General features: G+C 54.1%; 1 protein-coding gene across 4 annotated transcripts in view; it reads right to left on the bottom strand.

Annotated features, from left to right (window-relative positions):
• Positions 1–145: 145 nt before the first annotated feature.
• The window catches only part of POLR3E (RNA polymerase III subunit E), a 34,418-nt gene continuing 7,766 nt past the window's right edge, over positions 146–26,797 (bottom strand). The window contains exons 2-21 of one of the 4 annotated variants that reach the window (XM_033101502.1): positions 21,562–21,634; positions 20,416–20,466; positions 19,614–19,691; positions 18,834–18,949; positions 18,421–18,503; positions 16,833–16,940; positions 16,458–16,504; positions 15,055–15,174; positions 13,823–13,905; positions 13,516–13,560; positions 13,334–13,425; positions 12,444–12,564; positions 10,026–10,107; positions 8,791–8,850; positions 8,560–8,717; positions 8,180–8,241; positions 7,280–7,782; positions 5,339–5,416; positions 3,373–3,498; positions 146–2,367 (exon numbers count right to left, since the gene is read on the bottom strand). In XM_033101502.1, the coding sequence (XP_032957393.1) occupies positions 2,311–2,367; positions 3,373–3,498; positions 5,339–5,416; positions 7,280–7,782; positions 8,180–8,241; positions 8,560–8,717; positions 8,791–8,850; positions 10,026–10,107; positions 12,444–12,564; positions 13,334–13,425; positions 13,516–13,560; positions 13,823–13,905; positions 15,055–15,174; positions 16,458–16,504; positions 16,833–16,940; positions 18,421–18,503; positions 18,834–18,949; positions 19,614–19,691; positions 20,416–20,466; positions 21,562–21,597 (2,106 nt within the window). In that variant the 5' untranslated portion in view covers positions 21,598–21,634 and the 3' untranslated portion in view covers positions 146–2,310. Of the gene's footprint in view, positions 2,368–3,372; positions 3,499–5,338; positions 5,417–7,279; positions 7,783–8,179; positions 8,242–8,559; positions 8,718–8,790; positions 8,851–10,025; positions 10,108–12,443; positions 12,565–13,333; positions 13,426–13,515; positions 13,561–13,822; positions 13,906–15,054; positions 15,175–16,457; positions 16,508–16,832; positions 16,941–18,420; positions 18,504–18,833; positions 18,950–19,613; positions 19,692–20,415; positions 20,583–21,561; positions 21,635–26,797 lie in introns of all 4 variants that reach the window. The other 3 variants (XM_033101501.1, XM_033101503.1, XM_033101500.1) reach the window with 3 other exon arrangements.

The following is a 26,797-nucleotide window of genomic DNA, read 5'->3' as shown; positions in this document are numbered from 1 at the left end:
GACCTGGGGAGGTGCGCTGTCCGCGTGGCACGGAGTGTCCCACGTGGCACGGAGCCGAGGCCATGCCTGCCCCGCTGCTTGCTTCTCCACACTGTACAAGTCAGACGGCCGCCAAATGAGGCTCTTCACAAAGGCTGCTGGATACTGTGAACTCATTCGGAAGAATGTTCAGGAACAAGCAAGGCCCTGATCCGAGAGAAGTGGCATTAGCAAGTACTGCGAGCTCTGGAGCCCCCTGAAGTCCACTCCCCCCTGAACTGTGACTGACAGGGCATCCTAACAGATGAGACCCACTGAGCACCCAGGGAAAGGACCAGCTCCCGCTGTGACCTGTGACCCGAGGCCTTGCCACTGGTGTCCTAGGCAGGGCAGCGAGTGCGGACGGCTTCCTTTCTTCCATGCAGACTAAGGACAGGCCGGCCTCTGTGTCCTGTCGCCCTGCAAACGTGTTTACCTGCTGCTTATTAAACAGTATTGACGTTCCAACTGGAAAATGCTCCTCCTCTCACTTGCATACCTTTAATTTAAAACTATTTAAGGGAACTGAGGTTCCAGTAATTGTATATATTTTTCTAAAAATCAAATAAAACTATCTATGAAAATGAACAAATTCATCTATTGCTTATTTTAAGCTTAAACCATTTCACTGTTACAACCAACAGTTCACTTTTTTCTTCCACCACCTCTAGAAAGATTTGATAGATTTTTTTTCCATTTTTTATAGCCAATTTTAATAATTCATATTTTCCTTATAAATTGTCCAATTCCTCTGCAACTTTTCCCATTTCACCGTCTACTCAGCCTTGTGCCATTTTCCTTCACTGGTTAACTTGGCATATTTTACATTCTTTCACCTCAATCTTTGTTTTTAACAATTATTTCCTCCTATATTCCTTACGTTTATTTTTCTAGCTGTTTGAATTAAGTGCTTAATTCATCCCTTTGTTTATCACTGTAAATATTTAAGGCTAGGACTCTCAGCTCATGCCGTTTTTACTATACAAGGGGTCTCCCCTTTGAAATGTAGCTGGATACACTCCAGAGTAATTCTGGTAATTTTTTACTTTTTCGGGTTCATGTGTGTTAACAATTTGAACCAAGAACTTAATATACAACCTACCTGTAAACTACGTTACCAAAGAGGAGAAGTGTTCCTTTTCTGGTGGTTGGGGCTCCGTGGAAGAGCAGCAGAAATAGACACCATCTGATGGCAGTGGCTGCCACCCTGCGCACATGACGGCCACGAGCCTGCGGTGGCAACATAGCAGTTCACACTCACCTTTTCACGGTCGTCCAGGGCCACTCTGTCCAGTCAAGTCAGCGCCTGTGGCCACTGGGCACTTAAACTGAGGAGTCCAAACGGACAACGCTGTAAGTATAAGATCCCAGATTGTGAAAATTAGTACAAAGAAAGTCAAATATTTATTACATGTTGATGTGTTAGTTATTCTGGGCTATATGTGAAAATTTAACCGGTTTCTTTTCACTACCTGCGTGTCTACGACAATCCTGATGTGAGGCGGGCAGCGCAGTTCTCACGTGTCCTCCCTCGCTCCCCACTGACGCGCACACAGACTGCACCACCATCATGCCAGGTTAGTGTTTGCATTTATTTAAAAAATACACAAAATAGAAATTTTTTACATCCAAGTATGATAACCTCACTGTACATTGTTCCTTACTTACCTGGTTTTGTTTGCATCCTTACGCAAACATTAATAATAGATGGATTTGATTGATTTTTTGCTATGGTTCATGTAAACAGTTGAGACTGCTACATAAAGTCGGCTGTTTAAAAAAGTAAAATGGCCACAGAAACCCAACAGTAAAACAATTCAATTTGGTTTGTTTAATGAAATTGGCAGAAGTCTTAGCAGCTAGATGATCAAAGACTAAATATTGGCTTCTAGGCATTTTAAATATTAAAAACCTTGAGGTTTTCTTCATCTTGTAAACATAACTTAGACCTTGTTGGCATTAAGTTTGAAAAGTAAAATATTAAACCATGATTTTCCTCATCCCACCCGTGTCAATATACACTCTATTATGAGAATGAAACCAGATAATAAGCAAAATACACCAGGAATTTCAAACTGTCCCACTGGTCTCTTCTGGGAGCGATGTGACGGAAGCTGACCCCACATGGGCTGAGCTGGCTGTGGTCCCCCGTCCAGGAGACAGTGATGCCACAGGCCACCAGCTGGGCAGTCCCTCTTGCTCCGTGTCTTCTGAGGCACCTGAGGCCCTCCTTCCGCTTCCACTGGCCTTCCTTGGGCTTAGGAGTCGTTGGGTCAGAGGTTTGGACTATTGTCAAGACTGTACTGTCCCTTTAAGATACCACATGCCACCATAGCTTACGCAGCAGTCCTGTGAACGCAGAGAGAGACGGTGAGGGCGGACTGCAGCAGGGAAGGTGGCTACTGTGCTCTGGGTAACGTCACGAGCCGCCTGCTCTCTGCAGGGTGTGTGGGGTGTCTTAAGAGTAAGGAACTACAAACACAAGATACAAGAACTGAACCAGCTGGCCAGAGCAAAGGGGCCTCAGGAATAGCAGCACCCTGTGTGGCCCAGGAGGTTTAAGGTGATAGAGCCAAATACACCGTAACTGGCATCAGCTTGCCGTGTTCCAAATTTTCTGCAAAGGTGGTATTTGGACCGCAGCCAATTCACAGAAGTGTTACAGGTACTAGTACACTTACGTCCTTTCCTATGTGCTAAACAAATTAGTTTACATTTTTTAATTTAACATATTCCCTCGTATTCTACTGAAAATTACTGTGTTTCCCCAAAAATAAGACCTAGCCGGACCATGAGCTCTAATGCATCTTTTAGAGCAAAAATTAATATAAGATCCGGTCTTACATAAGACCTGGTCTCATGTTATAATTATTTGCATTATTATATTACGTTATATTATAATATATAAGACCTGATCTTATAGTAAAATAAGCCTCGGTCTTGTATTAATTTTTGCTCCAAAAGACACATTAGAGCTGCCAGTCTGGCTAGGTCTCACTGTCGGGGAAACACAGTAAGTAGTGCTAAGAGTTCGTAGGTGGAGGTGATGGCACAAGTCATGGCAGAGGGACGGGAGTCACAGGGGTGGAAGGACTCGAGGCCCGGCCACAGAGGATGACAGTGACCCCAAGCCCAGTTCCTGTGGTGGAGCCCACACTCTGTCACGTTTGCCCTTGTGCACACACATCCACACCACAGCTGTCGACTGCTGAAGACCTGAGGGCTACTGAGCAGCGGGAAAGGCAGCAGGCGGTCGGCCTCCGGCTCGGACGGGAGGAGCCAGCACGGGCCCCTCGCTGTGAAGCTCGTGGGCAGAGCAGGAACCTCGGGCTGTTGTACCCGAAATGCACGTACCTTTAGCACTTTATCCAACGCCTGTTTACTCAGATCTTCTCCACACTCTTGAGTCAACCGTGACTGGATCATATTCCGACGAACACGGTAATTTTTGGAGAAAATTTCGAGCAAAACCTGTCGGTGCTTAAGGAGCAAAAACATGTTTTGTTTGTTTCTGTTTTTGTTTTTTTACGGGAAGCAGTCACCTGACAGAGAAACATCCCCAAACCAGAAAGCTACGGGCCTAACTCCACACTGCAATCTGGGATGCAAGTTGTCGTGGGGATTGTGGGTAAGGACAGACACACCAGGGCTCCCGAGACCCCAGTAAAATGACTCCAGATGAAAGGACATCCCACAAAAAAGAGCAGCTGAAGATACTTTTGCATAATAAACACGAATGCTAGCTGAGGTAGATGGGGACAGCACCATCAAAACTGCAGGAAGACAAGAAGGCGCATGGCTAGAGGTCTTGACACTCGGACATCACATGGCATCCATGAAATGCACTTCATCCCAAAATAAAAATTAAATAGAAACGCTATAAGACAGTTAAAATCCCCCCTAAACAGGAAAGTCATTCAATGAGAAAGAATTTGATCCAGTATGTCCAAAACAGGGAAAGAAATTACCAAGTCGACTGCAGAATTTCCTCAGAGTAACCTAACTGTACGTTACTGATCCCCAAGGTACACCTGGACTTGCACTGATGTAAACAAACGGGACAGAGACCAAGAAGCAGAACGTCACTGGACATCAACTCTGCCTGAAAGCCTGCAGACCACGGAACGTATCTTAACTGCAGAGGGAAAATGATTTGCCCTCTAAAATTCTCGCTCCAAACAAACAATACTGGAGAGCCAAAGAAAGCCACTCTAAGACCTAAAAGAATGCAGCAACTCTTCTCTGCCCTAGGAGCAGAAATCATTCTAGGAGGGAAATGGGAGATTCTGTAAACCAGCACTGAGCAGAGCCGGTCCCACTGGAGGCTCCCGGGAATCACAGCAAGGCCGACAACGCTACGGACGCTGGTATCTGTTCTGAAAACCGTGCAAGAGAAAACAGGAAGTAGCAGGAGAGAGAAATGGGATCAGGGCCCTGGACGGATGTGTTGCTGTAAGCAGAGTCAGCACTGCTGAGCGCTCCGCCCTCACCCCCAAGCACATCCAGCAGCAGGGGAGGCACGCTCTGGTGGCACCTGCTGCCAGCTGAAGTGACGGCCTCCGAGGAGTGGGACTCGGGGCGGGCAGGGCAGGAGGCGGCTTCCCACGAGCTTTCAGTCTGCTCTGATGTGGTAAATATGCACTTACTGCTTCTTTTATTGAGCACTGTGGGAGCAGGAACCCAGATGCCACCTCTTCTGGCGCCCCTGCCTGCCAGTCTGTCCATCCCCGAGACACCAACAGGAGCCAAGAACTCAGCGGGGGCTCGCACTCACTCTCCCCACGCCTTTGGTGTTTTCACAATTAAACCTTAGTCTTGCAAGTCCAGGCAAGTTCATGATTTAGGGCAATGGTACGACCGTCAGGGCCCGGACGGCACTGAACACGCCCCAGGCTGCTGGTTCTGTTTACGTCCTGTTCACTGGACCCCGTGTCCCTTCTGGTGTGAGCAGAGACAAAACAACAAATTCTTCTAACACCCAGCCCCCAGCCCTGAGAAGGAACGCTTTCGCTTCCTACTGCAGAGTCCACCTGAGAGACGGGCCCATCAGGGGTTCACCAGCCAGCTGGGCATCAGAATGATCTAGAAAGCTCTGTAGAGATGCAAGTACGTAGGGCACTGCCCCCTTCCTAGTGGACTGAATTCAGGGCCTGGGGGCATGCTTTCCAAAAGGCAACTCATGCAGCAGCCCAGACTGGCCTTTGGGCTCAAACCACTGGCACCTCCAGTCTGTGTGACAGAATATTTAAAGTCGGGAGTGGCTGGAAAGTCTGAACTGTGACTGCGTGCTGGGTCACCCCTCCAGGAACGGTCACCTTACCTGGTCACTCGTGTCCCCAGACTCCCAGAGAGCGAACACCTTCTGCTCCTCTGGGCAAGCCGCCGTCTGTGGGGGAAACTGAGCAAGGCCCAGGCGTGAGCGGGCACTTGTCTCCACTCCAGGACCCTCCCGGCCAGCACCAGCCCAGTTCTGGCAAAGTGGGTTCCCATCCCAGCTCCTGCCACTCACTAGTTGTGTGGCCACAAAATGCATCTGTCTCCTCGTCACCATGGGAAGGAAGCCAGCCACCCCCCGCCAGAGCCTTAGAGAGCCGCAGTGACAGAAGCGTGACATGCCCAGCCTGAAGCCCACTGTGTGATCAGTAAGGAGGGGGCGGGGGGGCGAGTTCTTCTGCTTTTCCCACTAGCCTGGCACCAGCACCCCAGAACTCCCTGGGGGCCCCTTTCAGTCCCTTCCCACAAGGGCCGTGTCAGTATGGGTTCAAGGCCCTGCCCAACTCTCAAGCAACCCATGCCCCTGGGTACAGCAGGGTCTGGACAGAGCCCGGAAAATGGGTAGTCCAGGCTCTGGGTACCTGGAGCAGGGAAGAGAGGAAGGCAGCCCCTGGCACAGTGGGTTCCAGGCTCAGCGCCACAACTCAGGTCTTGGTCATGACCCCACAAAGGCCCAGGGGGGCCTGAAGTACCCAGTCTCATCTGCTCATTAGAAAGCAGACAGGTAGTAAGTGTCACTGCCTCCCCCGCCCTCCATGAGGACAATCAATCATTGTCCACGGTTACCAGCTAAGTGCACTCGCTCGCCCTGGGCCCCGGCACCTTGTGTAAAAGGTGAGGCCGGACACGTGTGAGGTTTCTCACCTCAGACGCGACCATGACCTGGTCCCCATATCAGGATCACGGGGAGGGGAGGTGACGGGAGAGCTGCAGAGACAGCCACAGTGTCCCACGGACACCAGCCCTACCGAGAGGAAGACGCTCAGCAGGAGCCGTACCTGGGGGTACGAGAGGCACCTCGTGTCCCTCACCTGTGTCCCCACCAGCTGCCCAGCACAGCCTGGCTAACGTAAGGCAGGCAACCCTCTCCTGCCTGGCCCGGCTCAGAAAAAGGCAAGCCTGCAGGCAACTGGGCCCCTGTGCAGGGTGGGCAAGGGTGGTGCCTCCCGTAGGAGACCTCACCAATGACACTGCCGGCCACCAGGGCCACACCCCCTGGTGTTGGGACAGCCCAACAGCCCGGGTTCCAGGCCCACTTGTCCTAATTTGTTTCTCACGGGCACAGGGACCTGACGCTGCACACGCCAGAGCTCCCTCTGAAGAGCCAGCCTCAGCCCCACCTCGCCCTGTCTGCCAAGTGTGGGCAGTGGCTGGGAGGAGAGAACCCCGGAGGCCTCCCTGAGGCCCCAGCGGGCACTGGCCACCCCCGACTAGGGGCAGTAAAGTGGTCTGGGCCCCCGGCCATGACAGCACAAAGCCTGGGCTGTGGATAGCACCCCACCAGCCCCTGCCTCCGTAGGCCCAGCCCCAGAAAGGCCCACCAGGAGCCGGGCACAGCTGGGGGCTCTGGTCACAACACAGCCCGTCTGAGCTGAAAGGATGATACCTGGAGCCACCGTCGGAGGCTCAGCCTCTAGCCCTGTCACCTCCCAGCACGTGACCTTTACACAGGCATCTCCCACTTCATCTGCAGTTGCCAAGATCAATGACAACAAAGAAATCGTCCTGAAAAATGGCACAGCTGACAGGGACGAGTGGCGGTGCCGGCAGGGAGCTAAACCCAAGTCAGTCACACCCTTCAGAAGCGGGTGCAGAGCATGACAGGCTGGCCAGCCGGCCCATGTCACTCAGCCACCCCGTGACAGCCGAGACCCAAACCAAGGTCAAAGGTCCACAGGTCCCCATTCCCCGTGCAGGCTCCCCCAAAGCAGCAGGGTGACCCGACTTCTGTCCACGGCCTTTCTGCCAGGACGTGGGCTCCACTTACAGGCACGAGGATCTGCTTGCAGCCGGCGGCCAGCACGGTGTCCTGCAGCATGCGGTCCGAGATGCCGCTGAAGAGTGTGTGGCCCGGGGGCAGGCTGGCCAGGTGCAGGTTGAAGAGGCGCTTCAGCTCGCTCAGCGTGAGCACGAACTGTCTCTGGAAGGTGGCCTCCACGAAGGCCCTCAGCTCCCGGGCCACCGGCGTGCTGGCACAGCCGGGGGGCGGGTGCCCGTTGAAGCTGTCCCCGCCCGCTGCCCGCCCGGCGGGCAGCCCGTTGGCCAGCCTGCTGTGGAGGCCTCCGCTGGGCGAGGTGTCCATGGGGCCCTCCTCTTCCTCGCCCTCCTCACTCAGGGGCTCCTCCTTGACCCGCACGCCCGGCAGGACCGTGGCTGCCCGGACCTGCTCCTTCCTCCACTGCAACTCCCGCTCCAGCAGCGTGTGGTTCTGCTGGGCCCTGCTCTTGGCCACTTGGACCCGCTGGTCCCCTGAGACCAACCCTGCAGGCCCTGTGGGGAGACGGGGGGCTGCTGAGGAGGGAACAGAGATGGGCGGGGCCGGAGACGAGGGCCAGGCCCCCCGCCTCAAGGACAATCCCTCCCAGCCCAACCGGGGCCACCCTGCAGTCCAGAGCAAGGACCAGGAAAATCGCAGGCTCAGCCCAGCCTCAGCGCCACCGAGCCAGGACGGGTTACTGCTAAGCTCCTGCCAGCACCACCTCCTGCCGACCCAAGAGGGTGAGAGGGTCTCAGGGGCCAGAGACCAGACAGCCTTGAGCACAGAAGCCCTCAGTCCCGGAGGCTGGGGCTTTGCCACTGGACAAGACTGTGGCGGAGGCACGGGGCAGGGGAAGTGGGCCGGCAGTGACAGCCACACACTCCGTCCCCAGGCCCAGCCCTGGCGCACCTGATTGTCCAGCCGGCTTCTTTGGCATGGTTTCCTTCACAAGGTTATAGACTTTTTCTAATCTGAAAAGAAGGGTAAACACAACTCTAAAGCATGTCACCTGCACGCCCTGGAACAGCCTGGTCACTGAAGGTGCCACATGCTGGGGGCTCAGACCCACTGCGTGGTGGGGGGAATGGAGGTGCAGCCCTCCCACCACTCCTGAGCCGTCCACCCGGCCCCCTTGGGCCACACAAGCCCCGGCTCCCTCTCCAGGGAGGAAGCGGCTGTTCCAGGCCTGTCCCCAGCGGAGGAGGGGGCACGTGGCCCGAATCCGCCCTCATGCCACGCCCCTGGGGGCGGAATGTCCAGCTGCCGTCGCCCCACCCACAGGCTCGTACTTGGCCTGGATGCCCGTCCACAGCATGTGCTGCCGCTGGACCACATCCGGGTGCTTCCTGATGAACTCGGCGTCGCAGGGCAGGAGGAACTCCCAGCCCTTGTTGATCCTGACCACGGCCATGTGCTCCAGGAAGTCCTTCACGTCCTCCGCGCACAGCTGGGGGCGGGCACAGGTGAGGCCGCGCCCTAACGCCCGGCCCGCCTTCCCTCCGGTGGACACCACCACTTACTTTTGTCACTGTCGCCACCTCCTTCCTTACCACCCACCGGCTCTGCGTGAACTTCCACATCTGAGGGAGAAAAAGCGGCATGTTTCTGGGAGGCAGAGATGGCTGCTCCCTAGACAGTGCCCAGGCCCCCCGCGGGTGTCCTGGGAGCCTGTGGTGAGGCGGTGGGTGGGGGCTCGGCCCGGGCGCAGGCAGACCTGGGAGTGGGCCCGGCCCGGACAAGAGCTGCCGTGTGGCCGTGGGCAGCCACTTCCACTCTGAACCACCCTTTTCTCCTTGGTGAAGGACCCCCAGGAAGACAGGTGGGCCCACCCCACCCGCACCTAGGCCACAGAAACCCCCTGGGCAGGGGTGCCTGCCCATGTCACTGCAGGAACCCCGATCTGGCGAGGGCTGGCAGGCAGCGAAGGGCAAATGGCCCACATGTGGGGCTGAGCGAGCCTGGGGCAGGCGGGTGTTGCACAGACCCCCTGAGACAGAAACACCGCACACAGGCACCTGGACACTGACTGACCAGGAGCGGGGCCACCAGTCGGGAAACAAGGACACGGTCACAGCAGCAGCTAAGGCTACGCTGTGTGAGGGGCCAGCACACGTGCACGCCCATGGTCACAGGGCAGTTCTACGAACGCAGCCCTCAGCGGGCTCCACGCACACTGCTAGGGTCCAGGGAGGCAGCACAGGCCCCCGCAGCTCGGGGTTCAAGCCCCAGCGATGCCTCGGCTGGACCTCAGCTCTGGGTAAGGGGGCGGGGTGACGGGGACGCAGCTCGGGAGCCCAGGCATCAATGCGGGACACGCGAGGGGCGCACGCGTGCCAGGGCTGTGAGAGCCGGGGGCGCAGCCGCGTGCGCCAGTCCTGCCAGGCTCTCCGATTAGTCACCACAAGCTAGAAACCTGATTTGTAGCATGATTCTGATTTATAAAAATCAACAACCAAACCAACATTTAAAAAATTCTACTCAGGCCAAATGAAACATGTGTTTGACCAGACCCCACCTACAGGCCTCTGGTTTGCAGCCCCCTGACCCCTCCCTCCGCGAGACAAACTCCAAGGTCCTTACGAGCCAGAGAGGAAGGAGGATAAATAAGCGTCCAGAGGCAGGGCCCACCCCTGTGTAAACAGCTGCCTTTTGCCTGCCGCCCTGGCCCTGGCCAAGGTCCTGGAAAACCTGTGCTGCCTGCCCCTCCCCCCCGACACCCCGCCACCCTGGGAGGCCAGAAAGCCTGAGCACTTACGACAAAGTCTCGGCCCCTGCAGAGCACCTCTGCTGGCACACCGCTGTGAGGGCTGGAGGACTCCTTGGGGTACAGGATGTCACTGCCAATAAGAGGGGTGGCAGGTCACTCCCTGGCCTCAGCCCATCAACCTCCCACCCCTCAACCCAAGCTCCAAGGGTAAGCCCCCGGCCCTTTCCCACCCCGGCCGGTACCGGCCTGAGCCCTGACAGCTCCCCTCAGAACCGGACTCTGAGGAAAGAAGCCCCTTTCCACACACACACCCCAAAAGTTCCTCCTCCGACCTTCCTGACTCTCCCACTCACAAGTGGCCCAGCCCCAAGGGCCGCTGCACGGTCATGAAGGGGCCAGGGGCTCTGAGACAGACACGGGCAGACCAGGGCTCTGGGGAACGGCGAGTCCCACACGAAAAGCAGGTGCGATGCCAAGAGACTGGTGTGGGGGGCAGGGTGAGCTGCGGCAAGAGGGCTGGGGGCTGGGGTCTGTGCAGGCCTGCAGCGCGGGGTTGGGGCGTCGCAGACAGTGGGCCCCGCACTGCAGGCCCAGAGGTGAACAAGCAAGCACCGAGGCTACACATGACTCCACAGCACCAGCCTGACCCCGAGTGCAGACAGACCCTGTTGCCTGGGGATACACAGAGCACGCCAACACCCCCACCCGTGGGGCCTCTGCTCCTGCTGCCACGCCCCTCCACAGTGCTACCTGGCCACCAGCTGCTCCCACCCCGTTCCCATGGAAACACTGTGGGGACAGGGATCTGTCCACCAGCTGGTCGTCGCTGCCACACAGGAGGCAGCCGCTGCTCCGGGCCCTGAATTTATGTGTCCTGTGCTCAGCTGCACCAGGCCCCCCAGCCCCCAATCTCCTGAGGACAGGGACCATGTCTGAGGGGAGCGCCATGCAGGCCACAGGACAAGCAGTCAGGACACGTTTGCTGAACAAATGCATGAATTCTGCATCATCTCCTCACCGGCACACAAAGGAGCATGACCACAGGCTCAGGGTGGCAGTAAGGGCAGAGCCCCACCCCCAGCTATGGTGGCTGCGCTGCTGGGTGCTGGCAAGTCTGTACCCCTCTGGGCCAGTGCCCTCGGGGTACGATGGGACGGCCCCTGGCTCTCGCTCACAGGTGGTTCCCTCTAACGAGTAACATGCCATCGCAAAGGCCTTCCATACTTAACCAGCTGCAAGGCCGACCCCGTGTGCCAGGCACCTGCTTCCAGGGAGAAGGAGTCACCATGTGGCAGTGACGTGAATACACTTTACAATTTACTTGGCCAACCAACTGGGAAACAATGGGCTTTTTGCAGTGAATTACTGTTTTAAAAATTTGGAACAATTCATATTTTGATGGATTGTTCACCATACACCACACTCTCTATTTAGTACTCTATTTAATACTCTAAAGTGAGTAATAAACTATTTAATACTCTAAAGTGAGTATTTTATCCAGTTTGAATTTAATTCAAGTATGTATGACATGTAGAGAGCAACCCTGTATTTACCAAAGGTCTACCCTGTGCCAGGCTGTACCGAGCTGAGGACGTAAGGAAGAGTCCAGTGACAGTCCCCACACCCTTGAAACTGACAGGTCGGTGGCAGAATCCCCGGAGAGAAACTATTGGAAGACATCAAGTCACAAAGTCAAGACCTACGAACCCTGACAGGATACAGCAAAAGCAACTCACACTTAGACACATGAACTGTAGAAAAACAAAACAAGAGGAAATCGTGTAAGTTAGAGGGAAATGAAGGTAGGTTTTCTTCAAAGGAACGAGCACTAGACCGTGGGCTTGTGGCCAGAGTGGAAGTCAGAAAACAGCGTGCAGGAGGAAGAGGGCCACCCTAGAATTCTACACGCGCTAAGCAATGTCCTTCAAGAACAAGGCTGACATAGGCATTTCCGGGTAAGCCAACGCCCTGCAGACTTCACTAAGGGAAATGCCAGGGCGTGTTTTGGGGAAGGAAACAGCCCAGACACACACTCAGAGATGCGGAAAGGAGTGAAGGGGAAAAGGTACATATGTGAGCAGATCGAAAGGACACTGACCCGCTAAGTCATGTCTTATGGGGTTTAAAGTAGAGAGAATTACAATATGCAAATACAACGGCATGTGAGTCGGAAGATAATGTAAAACAAGCTGAGTTCCTGGATGAGGGTAAAACAGTAACTGACACTGACATAAGTCACGAATACATGCCCCAATCAGCAGGGGAATCACTAAAGGGGTAAGGAAGGAGAAGCTGCCGATGAGCAGGGAAAATGGAGTAATAAAAGAAGACTCCAGTGACGATAAGAAGGACGAGAACACGCGGTGTAGCCGGGACACACGGAGCGCGCTGTGGCAGACGAAACCCAGTACGGGCGATCACACAGTTTCAGTGGCCGACCGCTCCCACGGAGGACTGGACACTTACCTCTTCACCACCCAGTTGCCCTGGACTAACATCGCCACCTTCTGGACGCCACGCAGAACAGCCACGGAGTCGATGGAGGGGCCCAGGAGGCTCATCAAGTTGGCGAAAGGCATGACCTTCACTGAGGAGGACACAGGGGAGGTCAGACCAGGCAAGAGGGCTGTGTGCCCTTCCCCTGCGCCCTCAAGCCTGCAGAGCTTCAGGCTCACACAACACCCCCACGTGAGTGCTGACCAGGACACGACTCGGCCGCAGCCCACGGAATCTCAGGATCGGGGACGTGTCAGAACTCGCCCAGCACCACCCAGCTGGTAAGTGGCAGAGCTAGAACCGGACCCCAGGCCACCAGGTCCAGAGTCCACACACTTAGCCCCTGTGCTCTTCTCACCCCAACACCTGAGCCCCCGCCCCAAGTCTCGGCAGGGCCTGAGGAGGCCCAGCGTCCTCTGCCCCCCCCTCTGCTCAGGCCCCGAGACCCTCCAGTGGGCACCGCAGGAGGCGCCCAGGGCCTGGGACTCAGCGCTGAGGCTCAAGGTTCACGTCCCCACTCGCCAGCGCCAGGCCCCCAGGTCCAGGCCTCAGTCCTCCAAGAAAAGGGACGAGTCCCCAAGTGTGGCCTGGGGAGGGCGCCCCAGCGCAGTGTGAGAGGACAGCTGGGCTGTTCAAGGGCTGCAAGGAGCCCACTGCGGGCCCGCGTGAGCCCTCAGCTCTGAACCCTCGTCCTGCCCCCAGGGAAACCCACTGAGGCCCAGAAGGTCGCTGGCCTGCCAAGCTCCCGCAACAGGGATGGGGCGAGGCTGCCGCCACCCTGCAGTGCGTCCTGTCCCCTCAAGGCCGGACGCGTGAAGCTGGGTGGCTCCGGGTCCAGGGGCGGAGCTCTGGCCACCCACCATTCTTCATCAGGATCCTGATCTGGTCAGCCAGGGGCAGCGTGCGCAGCTGGGCCATAGACAGGACGTTGCTGGGGGCCACGGGTTTGTCCCTGTTCAACAAAGGTGACAATGGGTCAGAGCAGCCGGGGGGGGGGGGGGGGGTGGGTGCAGAAGGAGGGGTGTCCAGCCCCTCTACTCACTTCTCCTCCTCCTGGCTGGGTGGCATCAGCATCGTGAGGTACTCACTGCGGAAGGGTAAGAGGGCAGGCTCAGCGGCTCCCAGGGCTTTGGCCCGCCCACCCCTGCCCATGAAGCCTGGCAGTGCCCAAGCTGAAGCCCCTTGACCACAGCCACAGGGAGCGGTCCAGCCCCACACCTCCCCCAGCTGGAGAAAGGAGGACCACCTCCTCCACACCCAGGACCCCCTTGCACGTCCCTCCCCCAGGCTACAGAGGGGCCCCAGTCCCATGGGAGGCCCCACAGCAGAGGCAGGCTGGCCAGGCCCACCTGGGAGACTTGACGAGCTCCGTGTTCTCGGCCCCGCTGGGCTGGCATAGCAGGTACTGGCGCTCGTGCTCAGAGCGGCTGTCCTGTTGGTGGGGGGTGGGGGGTCTCACTGACGTCCAGGCTTGCAGCACCCCCAAGCCCTCCGCCATCCAGTTCTCACCCCTGCATCACCTTCCGCTCCAGCCACCCACTGCGCTGCCCCAAGGCCGGCCCCGCCCAGGGTCACATGCAGCCCCCGAGCATGGCACTCCAGGTCAGTGATGTGGCCTCAACCAACCACCGCGGGCTTCGCGACCGCACAGCCCCAGCACCGCCCAGGCCCCGGCGTCTGTGTGGTACACGAACGCCAAGAGCAATGGTGACACCGGCAGCTAACATTCACTGAGTACCTACTGTGCACCAGGCCGTGCCAATGGCTGTGTACATAACACCAATTCACGCAGCCTCCAAGTGATGCTGCGAACTTAGATCCTAGTATGATTGTTCCCATTTACAGACAGGGAAACTGACGCTCAGAGACGTCAGGGAACTTGCCCAAGGTCACACACCAGAGCTTCTGGAAGTCTGACCTTGATTCAAAGGCTCTGTCAACCCAAATCTCTTCCAGAAAGGTTCCGGAGAAATCAGGACTTGCTCCTCCCCCAGAAAAATGTTGGGGAGCCCTAGCCTATGGTGTCTTGGGAGCTGATGTTCAGTTGCTTTCCTTACTCAATACACAGTTCAAGTCAGTGCACAAGATGAAAACGGAGTGCAGGAAAAACCACCCTTGCAGGTCCATGTGACCATGAGACAGACGGCCGTCTGCGGAGGACCAGATGACGAGCTGCCAGAGTTCACGGCCCCCATGCGTGAAAAATACGTAACCAAACAGCAGCCCCCGACCAGGAGTTGCAGACAAACCCACCGTACACTCCCCCACTCTCTCCCCGGGGGGCACCCCAGGTGGACTGGCTGGAATGGAGGACACACAGGTCCCCACGCTACAGTGAGGACTCACTTAACCATGTCATGGGTTCTGCGACTTGAAGCAAAGCAGCGTGTAACACAACCAGTTGTACCACAGGCTACTCGAGACAAACAAGAGGTAATTTCTCCGACATTTCATCAGCATCATTGTAAGGAAGACACTGAATGCAACTGTGTGAGAGGCCCTGCAGTACTGCCAGTGGCCACGTGGAGGGGGCAGTGGAGCGGAAGGGCGCGCTGAACCCGCCTGCCCCCCCCCCACTCACCCGCAGGCCACAGTAGTGCAGGTGCACCCAGGGCTCCTCCGCCTGCTTCTTCTGCAGGAACTCGTAGGACTGCACGCGGCGCTGGCGGGCCTGTTCCGATTCGGGCCGGGAGAAGCGCACCTGGGCAGGGGACACCACGGCCTCAGGCGGGGACGCTTCCTGGGCTGCTGGCCCAGCCCCACCGGGAGACCCGAGGACCCCACATCTGGGGTCCCTCTGTGAGCTGCCAACACATTCCAGGCAGCAGCCTTCTCAGGGCAGAGGGCCGCCCAGCACCCGACCCATTTCCACTCTCACTGGTAACAGCACCCCTATTTTCCTACGAGCAGCACCCAGTTCCCTTCAGTTCCTCCCTAATCCCCCATCCACAGAACTGGGCACGTGACTAGACCTGGACAACTGGAGCAGCAAGTCCTCTTAGCCGGGGTGGGGAGGAGTCAGAAACTTTACTTAGAAGTAATGACCAACAAGTTTCTTTCCCCCGAGGTCTTGGAAGCTGTGAGGATATAAGCCTGGGACAACTCTCTACTGCTGGGAGCAAACCCCTGCCTGAGAAAAAGGCCAAGAGAGGAAGACAGAACCTGGACATGGAAATCAGGTCTCAGTGAGAGACCGAGCCCCTGAATCCAGCCGTACCTGAAGCTAAATCTCAACTTTCCAGTAAAGGGGACCAAACACTCCATTTGGGCTCATGCCAGTTGGCTCTAGGTACTGCTGCTTAGAGCCCGAGTCACCTGCACAGGGGTGGTGGCTGGACTCTAGAATCCTGGGGTTCCCCAGAGGCCTTTAACACGCACGGCCTGAGGATGCCTGTTCAAGGCACTCTCCCCAGTAAGGGAGAGAGGGACCCAAGGCCACCCAGCAAGCTCCTGAGAGAACGGGTGGGGGCCACGCTGGTCATGGCAGGATTCGCATCCCCAAGGATGTGTGAACACGCACTTTTAGCCGCACTGTGTACCCTCTACAGCCTTTGTGCAGTATTTATCTGTAAATACTCATTTGAACCTATAAAATATGCTTAAATGGGGGAAGCTTTGTAAGCCACAATGGGAGAGCAATACTCTAATAATCATCTTTGAAATACAGGAATAACTACTAAGACGAAACCCTTCAGCCGTGCCCACTGAAAGGACAGAATTACACGCTGAGTCAACGCAGGGCTTTGGCTCCGAGAGACAGGGCTTTGGGGCAGACTGTCTGGGGCTCCCTCGGCCTCCTGGGTCCTGGCCGCAAACCCCAGGATCCCAGCTCACAACTGGGGCTGCGATCCTGTCGACAGTGGACAGCCGGTGGGGCAGGCAGCTTCTGCACCGGCTCAGGCCAGAGCCCGCCTTCTGCACAGACGCGCCCACCGTTGCGGTCTTGGGGCTGAACTACAAGCCGGCACCCAGGGCACAGCTCACCGTGACCTGCTTCACATCCTCGTCTGCCTCGTCCTGCGAAGAGTCTCCTGCTGCAAGAGGAACAAGCCCCACTCGCAGCCTCTGCTGGGGCCCTGCCCCCACCCTCACCCCCCCCCCCGCCCCCGGGGTCTCAAGCAGCACGTCTGTGACTTCTAAGTCATTGTTCTCAACCAAGCGCCATTTTGACCCCCAGGGGACATTTGGGAATACGTGGGGACATTTGTGGTTGTCAAAAATGAAGGGCTGGGTGCTACTGGCATCCAGTGGGCAGAGGCCACGGGTGCTGAGCTGCCCTATTCCGGCCCTTTGATGCCACCCCATGGCCAACCCACCCCACCCAGACGCAGACAGAGTGAGGGTGGAGCCAGAGCTCACCCTCGTTGGCCGCCTCCCTCTCTCGGTGCTTGGCATCTGCTTTGTCCAGGTAGGAGAAGCTGGGCCGCAGCTGCAGGATGCCGTGCAGGGGCGTCAGGTGGAGCTCGCCTGGCGGAGGAAGACGCTTGGTCCTGACTCCCGGCAGTGGGCCGGCCACTCACCAAGGGTTCCAGGCTCCCCTGGAGACCCCGGCCCATGGCCAAACCTCCTCCCACCTCTCCACCAGCCCCCAGTCCTAGCGCCTCGCTGGACCCAGCTACACACAACGCACATAGGACACAAACCCCCTCTTCTGCTCAAAGCCACTTCCTTACTGCCTGCCTGCAGACCTCCCCCCACGCCAGGCCTCCAGCAGACCACCCTCACTGCCTGCCGAACCCCCCATTCACCCACATTTCCTCTCCTCCTCATCCTCCCTGTCTAGAGCCCAGCCATCCTGCTAAGCCAGCCAGGTGTACACGTGGCTGGAGAAGTGGCCCCCCGAGGCGGATGAGTCTCTCCTCAGCTCCGATGAAGAGCTGCCTGCCCGTGAATCAGACCCGGGCCCTGGGCGGCACTGCACAGACAACCCATTTCAATCAGGTCAACACGCGCTTGAAAGAGGAAATCAGAGACGGAGAAGGCTCAACAGAAACTGCGTGGACTCGGGGGAGCTGAGCGCTCCAGCCAAGGAGTGAACAGAGGACAGTCCTGTCCGAGGAACGTGGCTTTGAAGGCGCAGGAGAATGCAGTTACTGGACACTACTTTTGATTCTTCTCTATTTTGTTTCCTTAGTGTTCAAATTTGTTTCATTTATTGCTTCACAAATTCTAAATACCATACCTTGTACTTTTAACAGCTGGGAGGTACCTGCATGCCACACACCTCACCACTTAAAGCATGCAGTGCACTGTATTTTAGCACAGTCGGCATCGTACAACTAGCACCGCAATTTCTGAAGGCTTTCAGCCCCACCCCACCCCTAATTCCCCTCTCACCCCACCCCTGGCAACCAGTAATCTGTTTTCTGTCTCTATCGAGTTGCCTCTGGACGTTTCATGGGACCGACTCAGCCTTGTGTGTGGGCTTCAAGCTCATTAGCATATCCACGCTGGGGGCGTGTTCCAACGCGTCACTCCTTGCGACAGCCAGGTACCACTCCCCTGCAAACCACACCCCACTGCTGTCCAGGCAGCAGCTAAGGGACACCTGGATGGACGCCCCCTTGTCCACCATCATGGACTGTGCTGCTGTGAACACTTGCGGATAAGCTTTGGTGTGAACACAGTTTTCATTTCCCGACGGGAGATGCTATCTAGGAACAGAAGTGCTGGTATTGAAAACAAAACCCTGCCACCGACCTGGGAAGTTATGCTCTGTGTGCCTGTGCACCAGAAGCCTCAGCCCTGTCGGCCGGGGCAGTGGCTGGCCAGAAGCCCCTCGAGACGGCCACTTCTGGTCCCGACAGTCTGTTATCTCCACGAGATGCCTGGCCCCCGCGGTGTCTAGCACTGGGCGGGGAGGGCCTGTTGCCATCCCAGCCCCCATCCTGCTCCTGTCCCCTACCGGCCTCCATGAGCACGGCACCAGGGGCCCAGTCTCGCGTACCTTGCCTATAGAGCGCCGCGGCGTAACGGGACGTGTTGCTGGTGGTCTGTGAGGAGCAGAATGTCTGCTTGTCCATCAGCTTCCTGAGAGCACAGGGAGAAAGGACGTCAAGGGGACGAAGCTCCAGACCTAGGGCTGGCCCTGCAGCCCCTCCACCGACACCTCCTGAAACCCAGCAGCCAGGGACCCAGGCGGCCGGAGGGGCTGGGATGACAGAACCCAAGGCCCGTCTGTGGCCCAGGAGACAAGCAGCGGATGGGAGCTGCCTCCCGGGAAGACGTTTCCCACAGAAAAGGGCCTGCAGCAGGCCAGCCACACAGGGGTGGGACCCCGGTGGGGAGCCCAGCAACAGGTGCACGGCCTCAGTGTCCGTAAGGCCCCTGGAGGGCTCAGGTTTAGGCCCAGGGACTCACGAGGAGTACGTGCTGGTCTCGTCTGCACAGCTGCCATCCACGTTCAGAGCGATCTGCTCCCCTTTGCTGCGGCAGTAGTTGGGGTTCAGGGTGTCGATGGCCATCTCAAGCTCCACCTGGAGGCACCAAGCACCCACAGTTATGAGGACCCTAAGGCACTGTCCCCAGGGACACCCCCGATGACACTTTCCCCCGGCCACTATCTACCCCCAGTCCCTGCCAACCCTGGCCCTCCCCGGGGGCCCCAAGGCTTCAGTCTACACCACAGGCCACCAACTCCAATTGCGATGGAAAAGGCCAGAGTGGTTTTTTGGGGGGTAGGGAAGGAGGCATTTAGTCCTGTTTGTCACCCTCCCACTCCACCCCCAGAGATCTCTATCTGGACTTAAAAACCACGATATCTCATATGAATCCTTAGTTCTACTTCCTCCTGAAAAGTCAGCGGTCCTGGCCATGCTGCACAGCCCTCCCACGTGGCAAAGTGCCTGGAGCTGCAGCCGCCCGGACAGGTCCATCACCCCACCCTCCGAGGCCCCACCGCCCTGCATCACCCTGTGCACGGGAGCCGCCGCCGTTCCCTCACCCGTCCTGAGCCTGTTCCTCTGGGCCTCTCCAGAGCTGCCTGCCCTCTTTCTTTCTGGAAACTCCTTCCTCAGCTTTCAAGGCCCTCGTTCTCCTCCAAACTCTCCAACCGCTCCTTCTCTGGGCTCCCCGCCCCGCATCAGCTCCCACCCACAGCAGCCCTCCCGTCCCCCCACGCCCATCAGAGGGCAGCCCCACCTTCTGCTGCTTGGGCTTGATCCTGGCTGCGAGGTGTGGAATGTCATCGTAGGTCATCGAGGCTGGACGCACAGGGTACTGGGGAGGGGAAGTGCCATGAGTGCACGCTGCCCCACCCCGACCAGAGCTGCTCCGGGAACTCCGGCCAAGAAGCCCCACGGCCCCCCTCCGTCTGAGCCCAGAGGCTCTGTTTTGGACGTCTGACTTCCAGGCATGTGGCTGAGCCTCAGGACCCCAGAGCACCACCGTGGGAGGGGAGGGTGAGCTCCACGGTCAAACCACCACACACAGGACAAGGGAAGGAGACCACGAGGGAGCAAAGGAGGAGCCCGCCTGGCCCAGGACTGCTGCCCGAAGCGGCCAGGCCAGGCGGGTTTCATCTCCCAGTCTCTCCGTCGCTGTGTGTGGCTTCCCCATAACACAAAGCTGAAGACAGAAGGGAGCCGGTCTGCCACTGACCTCGGACAGTGTCATGCGTGCAGTGACTTTTACGTCACACCTTAAGGCACTGCTCTGAACACACTGAGGCCCCTTCCCCGCCAGTCCTCTCTCACACGCACACACACACTTGCTTTCTGTCTCCCCACTGTACATATGCCCTGGGGTGGACAGCTGTCATGGTTTGCACCCTCTCTAAAAGCTACAGCCATCGCTGCTGACGTGGTGGCAGGGGAGGTAGTGTGTGAAGTGAACGCTCCTGGAGGCCCATTCAGGTCGGCCACACTTTAGCTGTTTCCTAAAGGCTCACGTCAGTAGCAACACAGCGATTCTTCCCAGCTCCCTGGGCTGGGGCTTGAATTACCTGAAACAGGTAGAGCTTCTCTGCCAGACTTTTGGCCAAGTATACGTCGATCTGGGAACAAGGGAAGAAGATTCAACCAGGTGACAGACCCAGTGCCTGACCTGCCCTGGCAGGCACATGCGCCACAAAATTCAGGTGAAGGGCAGTGGGAAAGAGCCGAGCTATTTCTGAAAACAAAGGGAACCAAGTCCCCAGTCTGGACACATCCAGGACTCACCACACAGCCCCCACCCAGGTTCACTAAAACCCAATAAAAATGCGTCTTCCCTCAGGCTGCCCAGACCAGGCTGTGGCCCAGGCCATGAAATGCCTCTGATCCCCGGGCAGGGGAAGCCCGCCCACCACCCGACTGTCCTCTCTGTGGCCTCTGCCGCCAGGCCTGGAGCAGCCGTCGCCCTAAGGTGGTCTGCAAGCCCCTCAGAGACGGACCGGCCCTAGTTCCTTTCTTTTCAACACTAGCTGACCCCACCTCCCACCCCCACACATTTGACCTCCTGCTTCCCAGCTCTTCTTAGGAACCACGCTCTCTCCCACCTTGAGTGTGAGGGCCTTCGAGGTGGAGGGAACAGCATGTGCAAAGGCCCAGAGGCCCTGAGGCCATGTCCTGATCTGGAGACTGGGAACTACCTCCCCACCGCTTCCTGTCTGAGACTCTTCATCAGTATCACCCCAGATCCTACGCCCCGAGGACAGGAACACTGCTGTCACAGCCCCAGGGGACCCAGTGATCAACTGCTAAATGACTAACAAGGGGGAGTTGTCAAACCCATTCATTCATTCAACAAAGCGGCACTGAGTATCTAGTATGTGCCAAGCAGGAACTTGGCATTGCAGACAGAATAAAATCTCTGCCTTCATGAAGCTCTCATCCTGCTGGAAGGAGCCTTATGTCTGGGGCTGGTAAGCCTACGGCCGAGTGCACAGCAGGCCGAGATAAGGGGCTAGAGTGCTGAGGTGGGGGTTGCCACATGACCGTGAGGGTGGTCAGGAAGCCTCTCTGACCAGGAGATGCTGGCTAGAGACCTGAAACAAGAGGGGGGTCACCCAGGCCGGAACCTGGGGGAGAGGGTCCCAGGCTGGCCTAAGGACGATGAAGGGACCCAGTCCCACTGCCTGAAGCCTGGGCAGGGTGGGAGCAGCAGTTACCTCCTGGACGACTGGGTCATCCTCTTCATTGGCCATACTAGGGGGAGCCAGCCGCCAGGTCCTCAGACTCGATCTGTAAGGGAGAGTGAAAAACCCGAACTATCAGTCGGTCGTTCAGCCAACACTCCAGACTTTAAAACAGGGCTGTAACAAGAGACATGGAAGGACAGTTCATAATGATAAAGGGATCAATCCAAGAACAGCATATAACTCTCGTAAACATCTACCCACTCAACATAGGAGCACCTAAATATATAGAGTAAATATTGATGGACATAAAGGGAGAGATTGACAGTAATACAGTCATAGTAGGAGACTTTAACACTCTATGGACATCAATGGATAGATCTTCAGACAGAAAATCAGTAATGTGGCCTAAAATGACACATTAGACCAGAGTAATTTATATTTTTAGAAAATTTCACCACAAAGCAGCAGAATATACATTCTTTTCAAGCATACATGGAATGTTTTCCAGGATACACACATGTTAGGGCACAAAACATGTCTCGATATATATATATATATAATATGACTGAAGTTCTATCAATCATCTTCTATCACAATGGTATGAAAGCAGAAATCAACTACATGAAGACAAATGAAAAACACAAGCACGTGGAGGCAAAATAACATGCTACTAAGAATGAATGGATTAACAATGAGATTAAGGAAAACATCAAAAGATACTTTGAGATAAATGAAAATAACACCACCATCAAAATCTATGGGACACAAACAAAGCTGTTCTAAGACAGAAATTCATAGCAATACAGGCCGACTTCGAGAAACAAGAAAAAGCTCAAATAAACCATCTAATTAACCTCACACCTAAAGGAACTAGAAAAAGAACAAATGAATCCCAATGTGAGTAGAAGGAAATAAAGATCAGAGCAGAAATAAATGGAGTCTTAAAAAAACACAAGAGATCAACGAAATCTTTGAAAAGATAAAACTGATAAACCTTTAACCAGACACATCAAGAAAAAAAGAGGACCCAAATAAATACAATCAGAAATGAAAGGGAAGTGACAACTGACACGACAAAAAGGCAAATGATTCTAAGAAAATATGACAATTATATGCCAACAAATTGGATAACCTGGAGGGAATGGATAAATTCCTAGACATCTCAAATCCCCCAAGACTGAATCAAGAAGAAACAGAAAATGTAAACAGACCTACAACTGCTAAAGAAATTGAATCAGTAACCAAAAAAACTCCCAACAAACAAAAGTTCTGGACTGGATGGCGTCACAGGGGAATTTTACCAAACATTCAAAGAAGAATTAACACCTACCCCTTTCAAACTATTCCAAAAAATTGAAGAGAGAAGGCTCCCAAACTCATTTTACGAGGCCAGCATTACCCCTGATACCAAAACCAGACAAAGACATTACAGAAAACGAAAATTACAGGCCAATATCCCTGATAAACACAGATGCAAAAATCCTCAACAAAATATTAGCAAACCGAATTCAGCAATACATTAAGAAAATCTTACACACCATGATCAAGTGGGATTCATTTCTGGGATGCAAAGTTGGTTCAATATCCACAAATCAATTAACGTGATACACCACATAAACAAAGTGAAAGATAAAAATCACATGACCAAATCAACAGATGTAGAAAACGTATTTGACAAAATCCAGCATCCATTTATGATAAAAACTCTTCAGCAAATAAGAACAGAGGGAACATACTGCAATACAGAAAAGGCCACACACCACAGTATTCTCAGGACATTTTTTGCAGGGTGTTCGCAGGCCCAGCACGGGGAGCCAAGAGTGTACTGACTGTAGAAACCTCCGAGCACACCCCTGAGCTCCCTGGAACCCTGCTCCGCCCACCTAGGGCTGCATTGCCAGGGGCATTCTGGGCGCCTGGGTGGCTGGCCCCGCCCCCCCAAGCTGTGGAGGTCTTTTACAGCAGCCAACAATCCACAATGGCTCAGGGAGATTTTGGTGGTGGACAGTGACCCCAAAACTGCACCGCAGCCACTTGGGGGCAGCTCTTGGGAATTTGCGAGCCTGAAGCGGTGCTGGCTGCAGTGTTCTCAGGGCGCTGTGCAAGGTGGTCACAGGCCGGGCACTGGCATGAGACCTGAATCTGCACTCACTTTGTAAAAACAACAAGTCACATCTTGTGACTCCCTTGAACTCCACCACCCCCCCGCCCCCAGCCAGTGCTGCATCGCTGAGGCCACTCTCAACGCCAGGACAACCAGCCTGGCCTGGGCACCTGAGGAGCCTCCTTCAACAGCTGGGCCTTACAGGCAGCTGGTGGGTGGCAAAAACAGGCCTAGGGGCCCGGGCCTTTTGCTAAGCTTCCCCAGGCCTAATACTGGGGAAGCCAGTCTCAGGTCACAGCGAGACCACTCCACCTGCCTCCAGGTCCAGCACAGGCAGCAGCCAACCACATGTAGCTCTGAGGCACCTACAAGGTAGCCCCAGACCAGTCACAGACGAGGCTGAAATTGGCCTGCATGGGAGACACTCCTGAGACACCAGAAACAATACATACACCCAGAGGCAGCTTCAGACCACACCAGAGCACTACCTGGTTAGCCCCACAAGCAGCACGCTGAAAGCGGGGTCTCAACAGGCGCAAGATCCTGCAGGGTGAAGACTCCTCTGAGGGGTCAGCCCCCACACAGGAGCTCATCACCATGGGAGTAGCCAATTCTCATAGCTAGTCAGCGGGAGTCAATCCCACCCACCGATGCACCAAAAACAATCAAGGCTCAACTACAACAGGAAAATACACACAAAGGACACTCCTAGAACACACTCCTGGAACACAGGTGACCAGGGAAACTGCACCACTGGACCACACAGGACACACACTACATAAGGCCACCAGGCAAAGACCGAGAGACACAGGAGATCTACCTAGTACAGATGTACCACACGCAGCTGCAGCCAGAATGAGGAAACAAAAAAAACGTGTCCCAAATAAAAGAACAGGTGAAACCTCCAGAAATAGAACTAAATGAAATGGAGGCAACCGACCTATAAGAGACAGAGTTGAAAACACTGATTATAAGAATGCTTAAGAGACTTAGTGAGAATTTCAACAAATGGATAACAAGCATAAAGAAGGACATAAAAACCATGAGAAATAACCAGTCAGAAATAAAGACTACAATAACTGAAATGAAGAATACACTAGAAGGAATCACCGGCAAATGAAGAGTAAGCAGAAGACCAAATCAGCGATTTAAAGACAAGGTAGCAGAATACACCCAACTGGAACAACAAAAAGAAAAAAGAATAAAAAACAAAAAAACAATGAAGATTGTTTAAGGGACCTATGGGACAACATCAATTGTAACAACATTCGCATCATAGAGGTACCAGAAGGAGAAGAGAGGGAGCAAGGGATCGAGAACCTATTTGAAAAAATAATGATCAAAAACTTCCCTAACCTGGTGAAGGAAACAGACATACAAGCTTAGGAAGCACAGAGAGTCCCAAACAAAATGAACCCAAACAGGCCCACACCAAGACATATCCTAATTAAAACGGCAAAGGTTAAAGACAAAGAGAGAATCCTAAAAGTGGCAAGAGAAAGACAACTAGTTACTCTCAAGGGAGCCCCCATAAGATTATCAGCTGACTTTTGTACAGAAACTTTGTAGGCCGGAAGGGATTGGCAGGAAATATTCAAAGAGATGAAAAACAAGGGCCTACAACCAAGACTAATCTACCCAGCAAGGCTATCGTTTAAACTTTAAGGATAAAGAGCTTCCCAGGCAAGGAAAAGCTAAAGGAATTCATTACCATCAAGCCAGCATTACAGGAAATGTTAAAAGGACTTCTTTAAGCAGAAGAAAGGAGAAAACAAACAAAAATAAAAAAATATGCATTATAAAACAGCAATAACTACGTACCTATCAGTAATCACTTTAAATGTAAATGAATTAAATGCGCCAATCAAAAGACATAGGGTAGCTGAGTGGATAAGAAAACAAGACCCATGCAAATCTTATCTACAAGAGACCCACCTCAGATCATAAGACACACACAGACTGAAAGTAAAGGGATAGAAAAAGGTATTTCAAGCAAATAAAAACAAGAAGGAAAAAAAAAAAGCTGGGGTAGCAATGCTTATATTGGACAAAATAGACTTTAAAACAAAGACTATAATAAAAAACAAAGAACATTACATAATAATAAAGGGACCAATCCAACAAGAGGACATAACCCCAGTAAACATCTATGCACCCAACATAGGAGCAGCTAAATATATGAAACAAATATTGACAGACATAAAGGCAGAGATCAACAGTAACACAATCATAATAAGGGACTTGAACACCCCACTGACACCAACGGACAGATCCTCCAGACAGAAAAATCAACACGAAAACAGCGGCCTTAAATGACACACGAGACCAGATGGATTTACTTGATATTCTTATAGCATTTCAGCCCAAAGAAGCAGAGTATATATTCTTTTCAAGTGCACAAGGAACATTGTCCAATATAGATCACGTTAGGCCACAAAACAAACCTCAATAAATTTTAAAAATTTTGAAATCATGTCTTCTCTGACCACGGTGGTATGTAACGAGAAATCAATTACAAGAAAAAACCTGAAAAAACAAACGTACACATGGAGACTAAATACCATGCTACTAAATAATGAATGGGTCGATAATAAGGTCATGGAAGAAATCAAAAGATACCTTGAGACAAACAAAAATAAAAACACAACCACCCAAAATCTATGGGAAACAGCGAAAGCAGTCCTAAGAGGGAAATTCATAGCAATGCAGGCCTACCTAAATAAACAAGAAAAATCTCAAATCAACAGTCTACCTTTACACCTAAGGGAACTGGAAGAAGAACAGCAAAATAAGTCCAAAGTGAGTATAAGGAAGGAAATAATAAAGACGAGAGCGGAAATAAATGAAATAGAGACCAAAACAAACAATCAAACAATACAAAAGATCAATGAAACCAAGAGCTGGTTTTTTGAAAAGATAAACAAACTTGACAAACCTTTAACCAGGCTCATCAAGAAAAAAAGAGAGAGGACCCAAATAAATAAAATCAGAAATGAAAGAGAAGTGACAACCGACACCACAGAAATACAAAAAATTTTAAGAAAATACCATTGATAAAACAGGTATGGGTAACCAGGAATGAATAGCCATTTGACTCTGTGGAGTGACTGCAACTTAAATTTACATAACATATACAAACGTTTTGATAAAAGTTTAACTGCA

This window comes from Rhinolophus ferrumequinum (assembly GCF_004115265.2).
Source record: "Rhinolophus ferrumequinum isolate MPI-CBG mRhiFer1 chromosome 15 unlocalized genomic scaffold, mRhiFer1_v1.p scaffold_54_arrow_ctg1_1, whole genome shotgun sequence".
NCBI lineage: Eukaryota > Metazoa > Chordata > Mammalia > Chiroptera > Rhinolophidae > Rhinolophus > Rhinolophus ferrumequinum.
The sequence above is the reverse complement of the archived record's forward strand: the minus strand, read 5'-3'. Positions and strand labels throughout refer to the sequence as shown.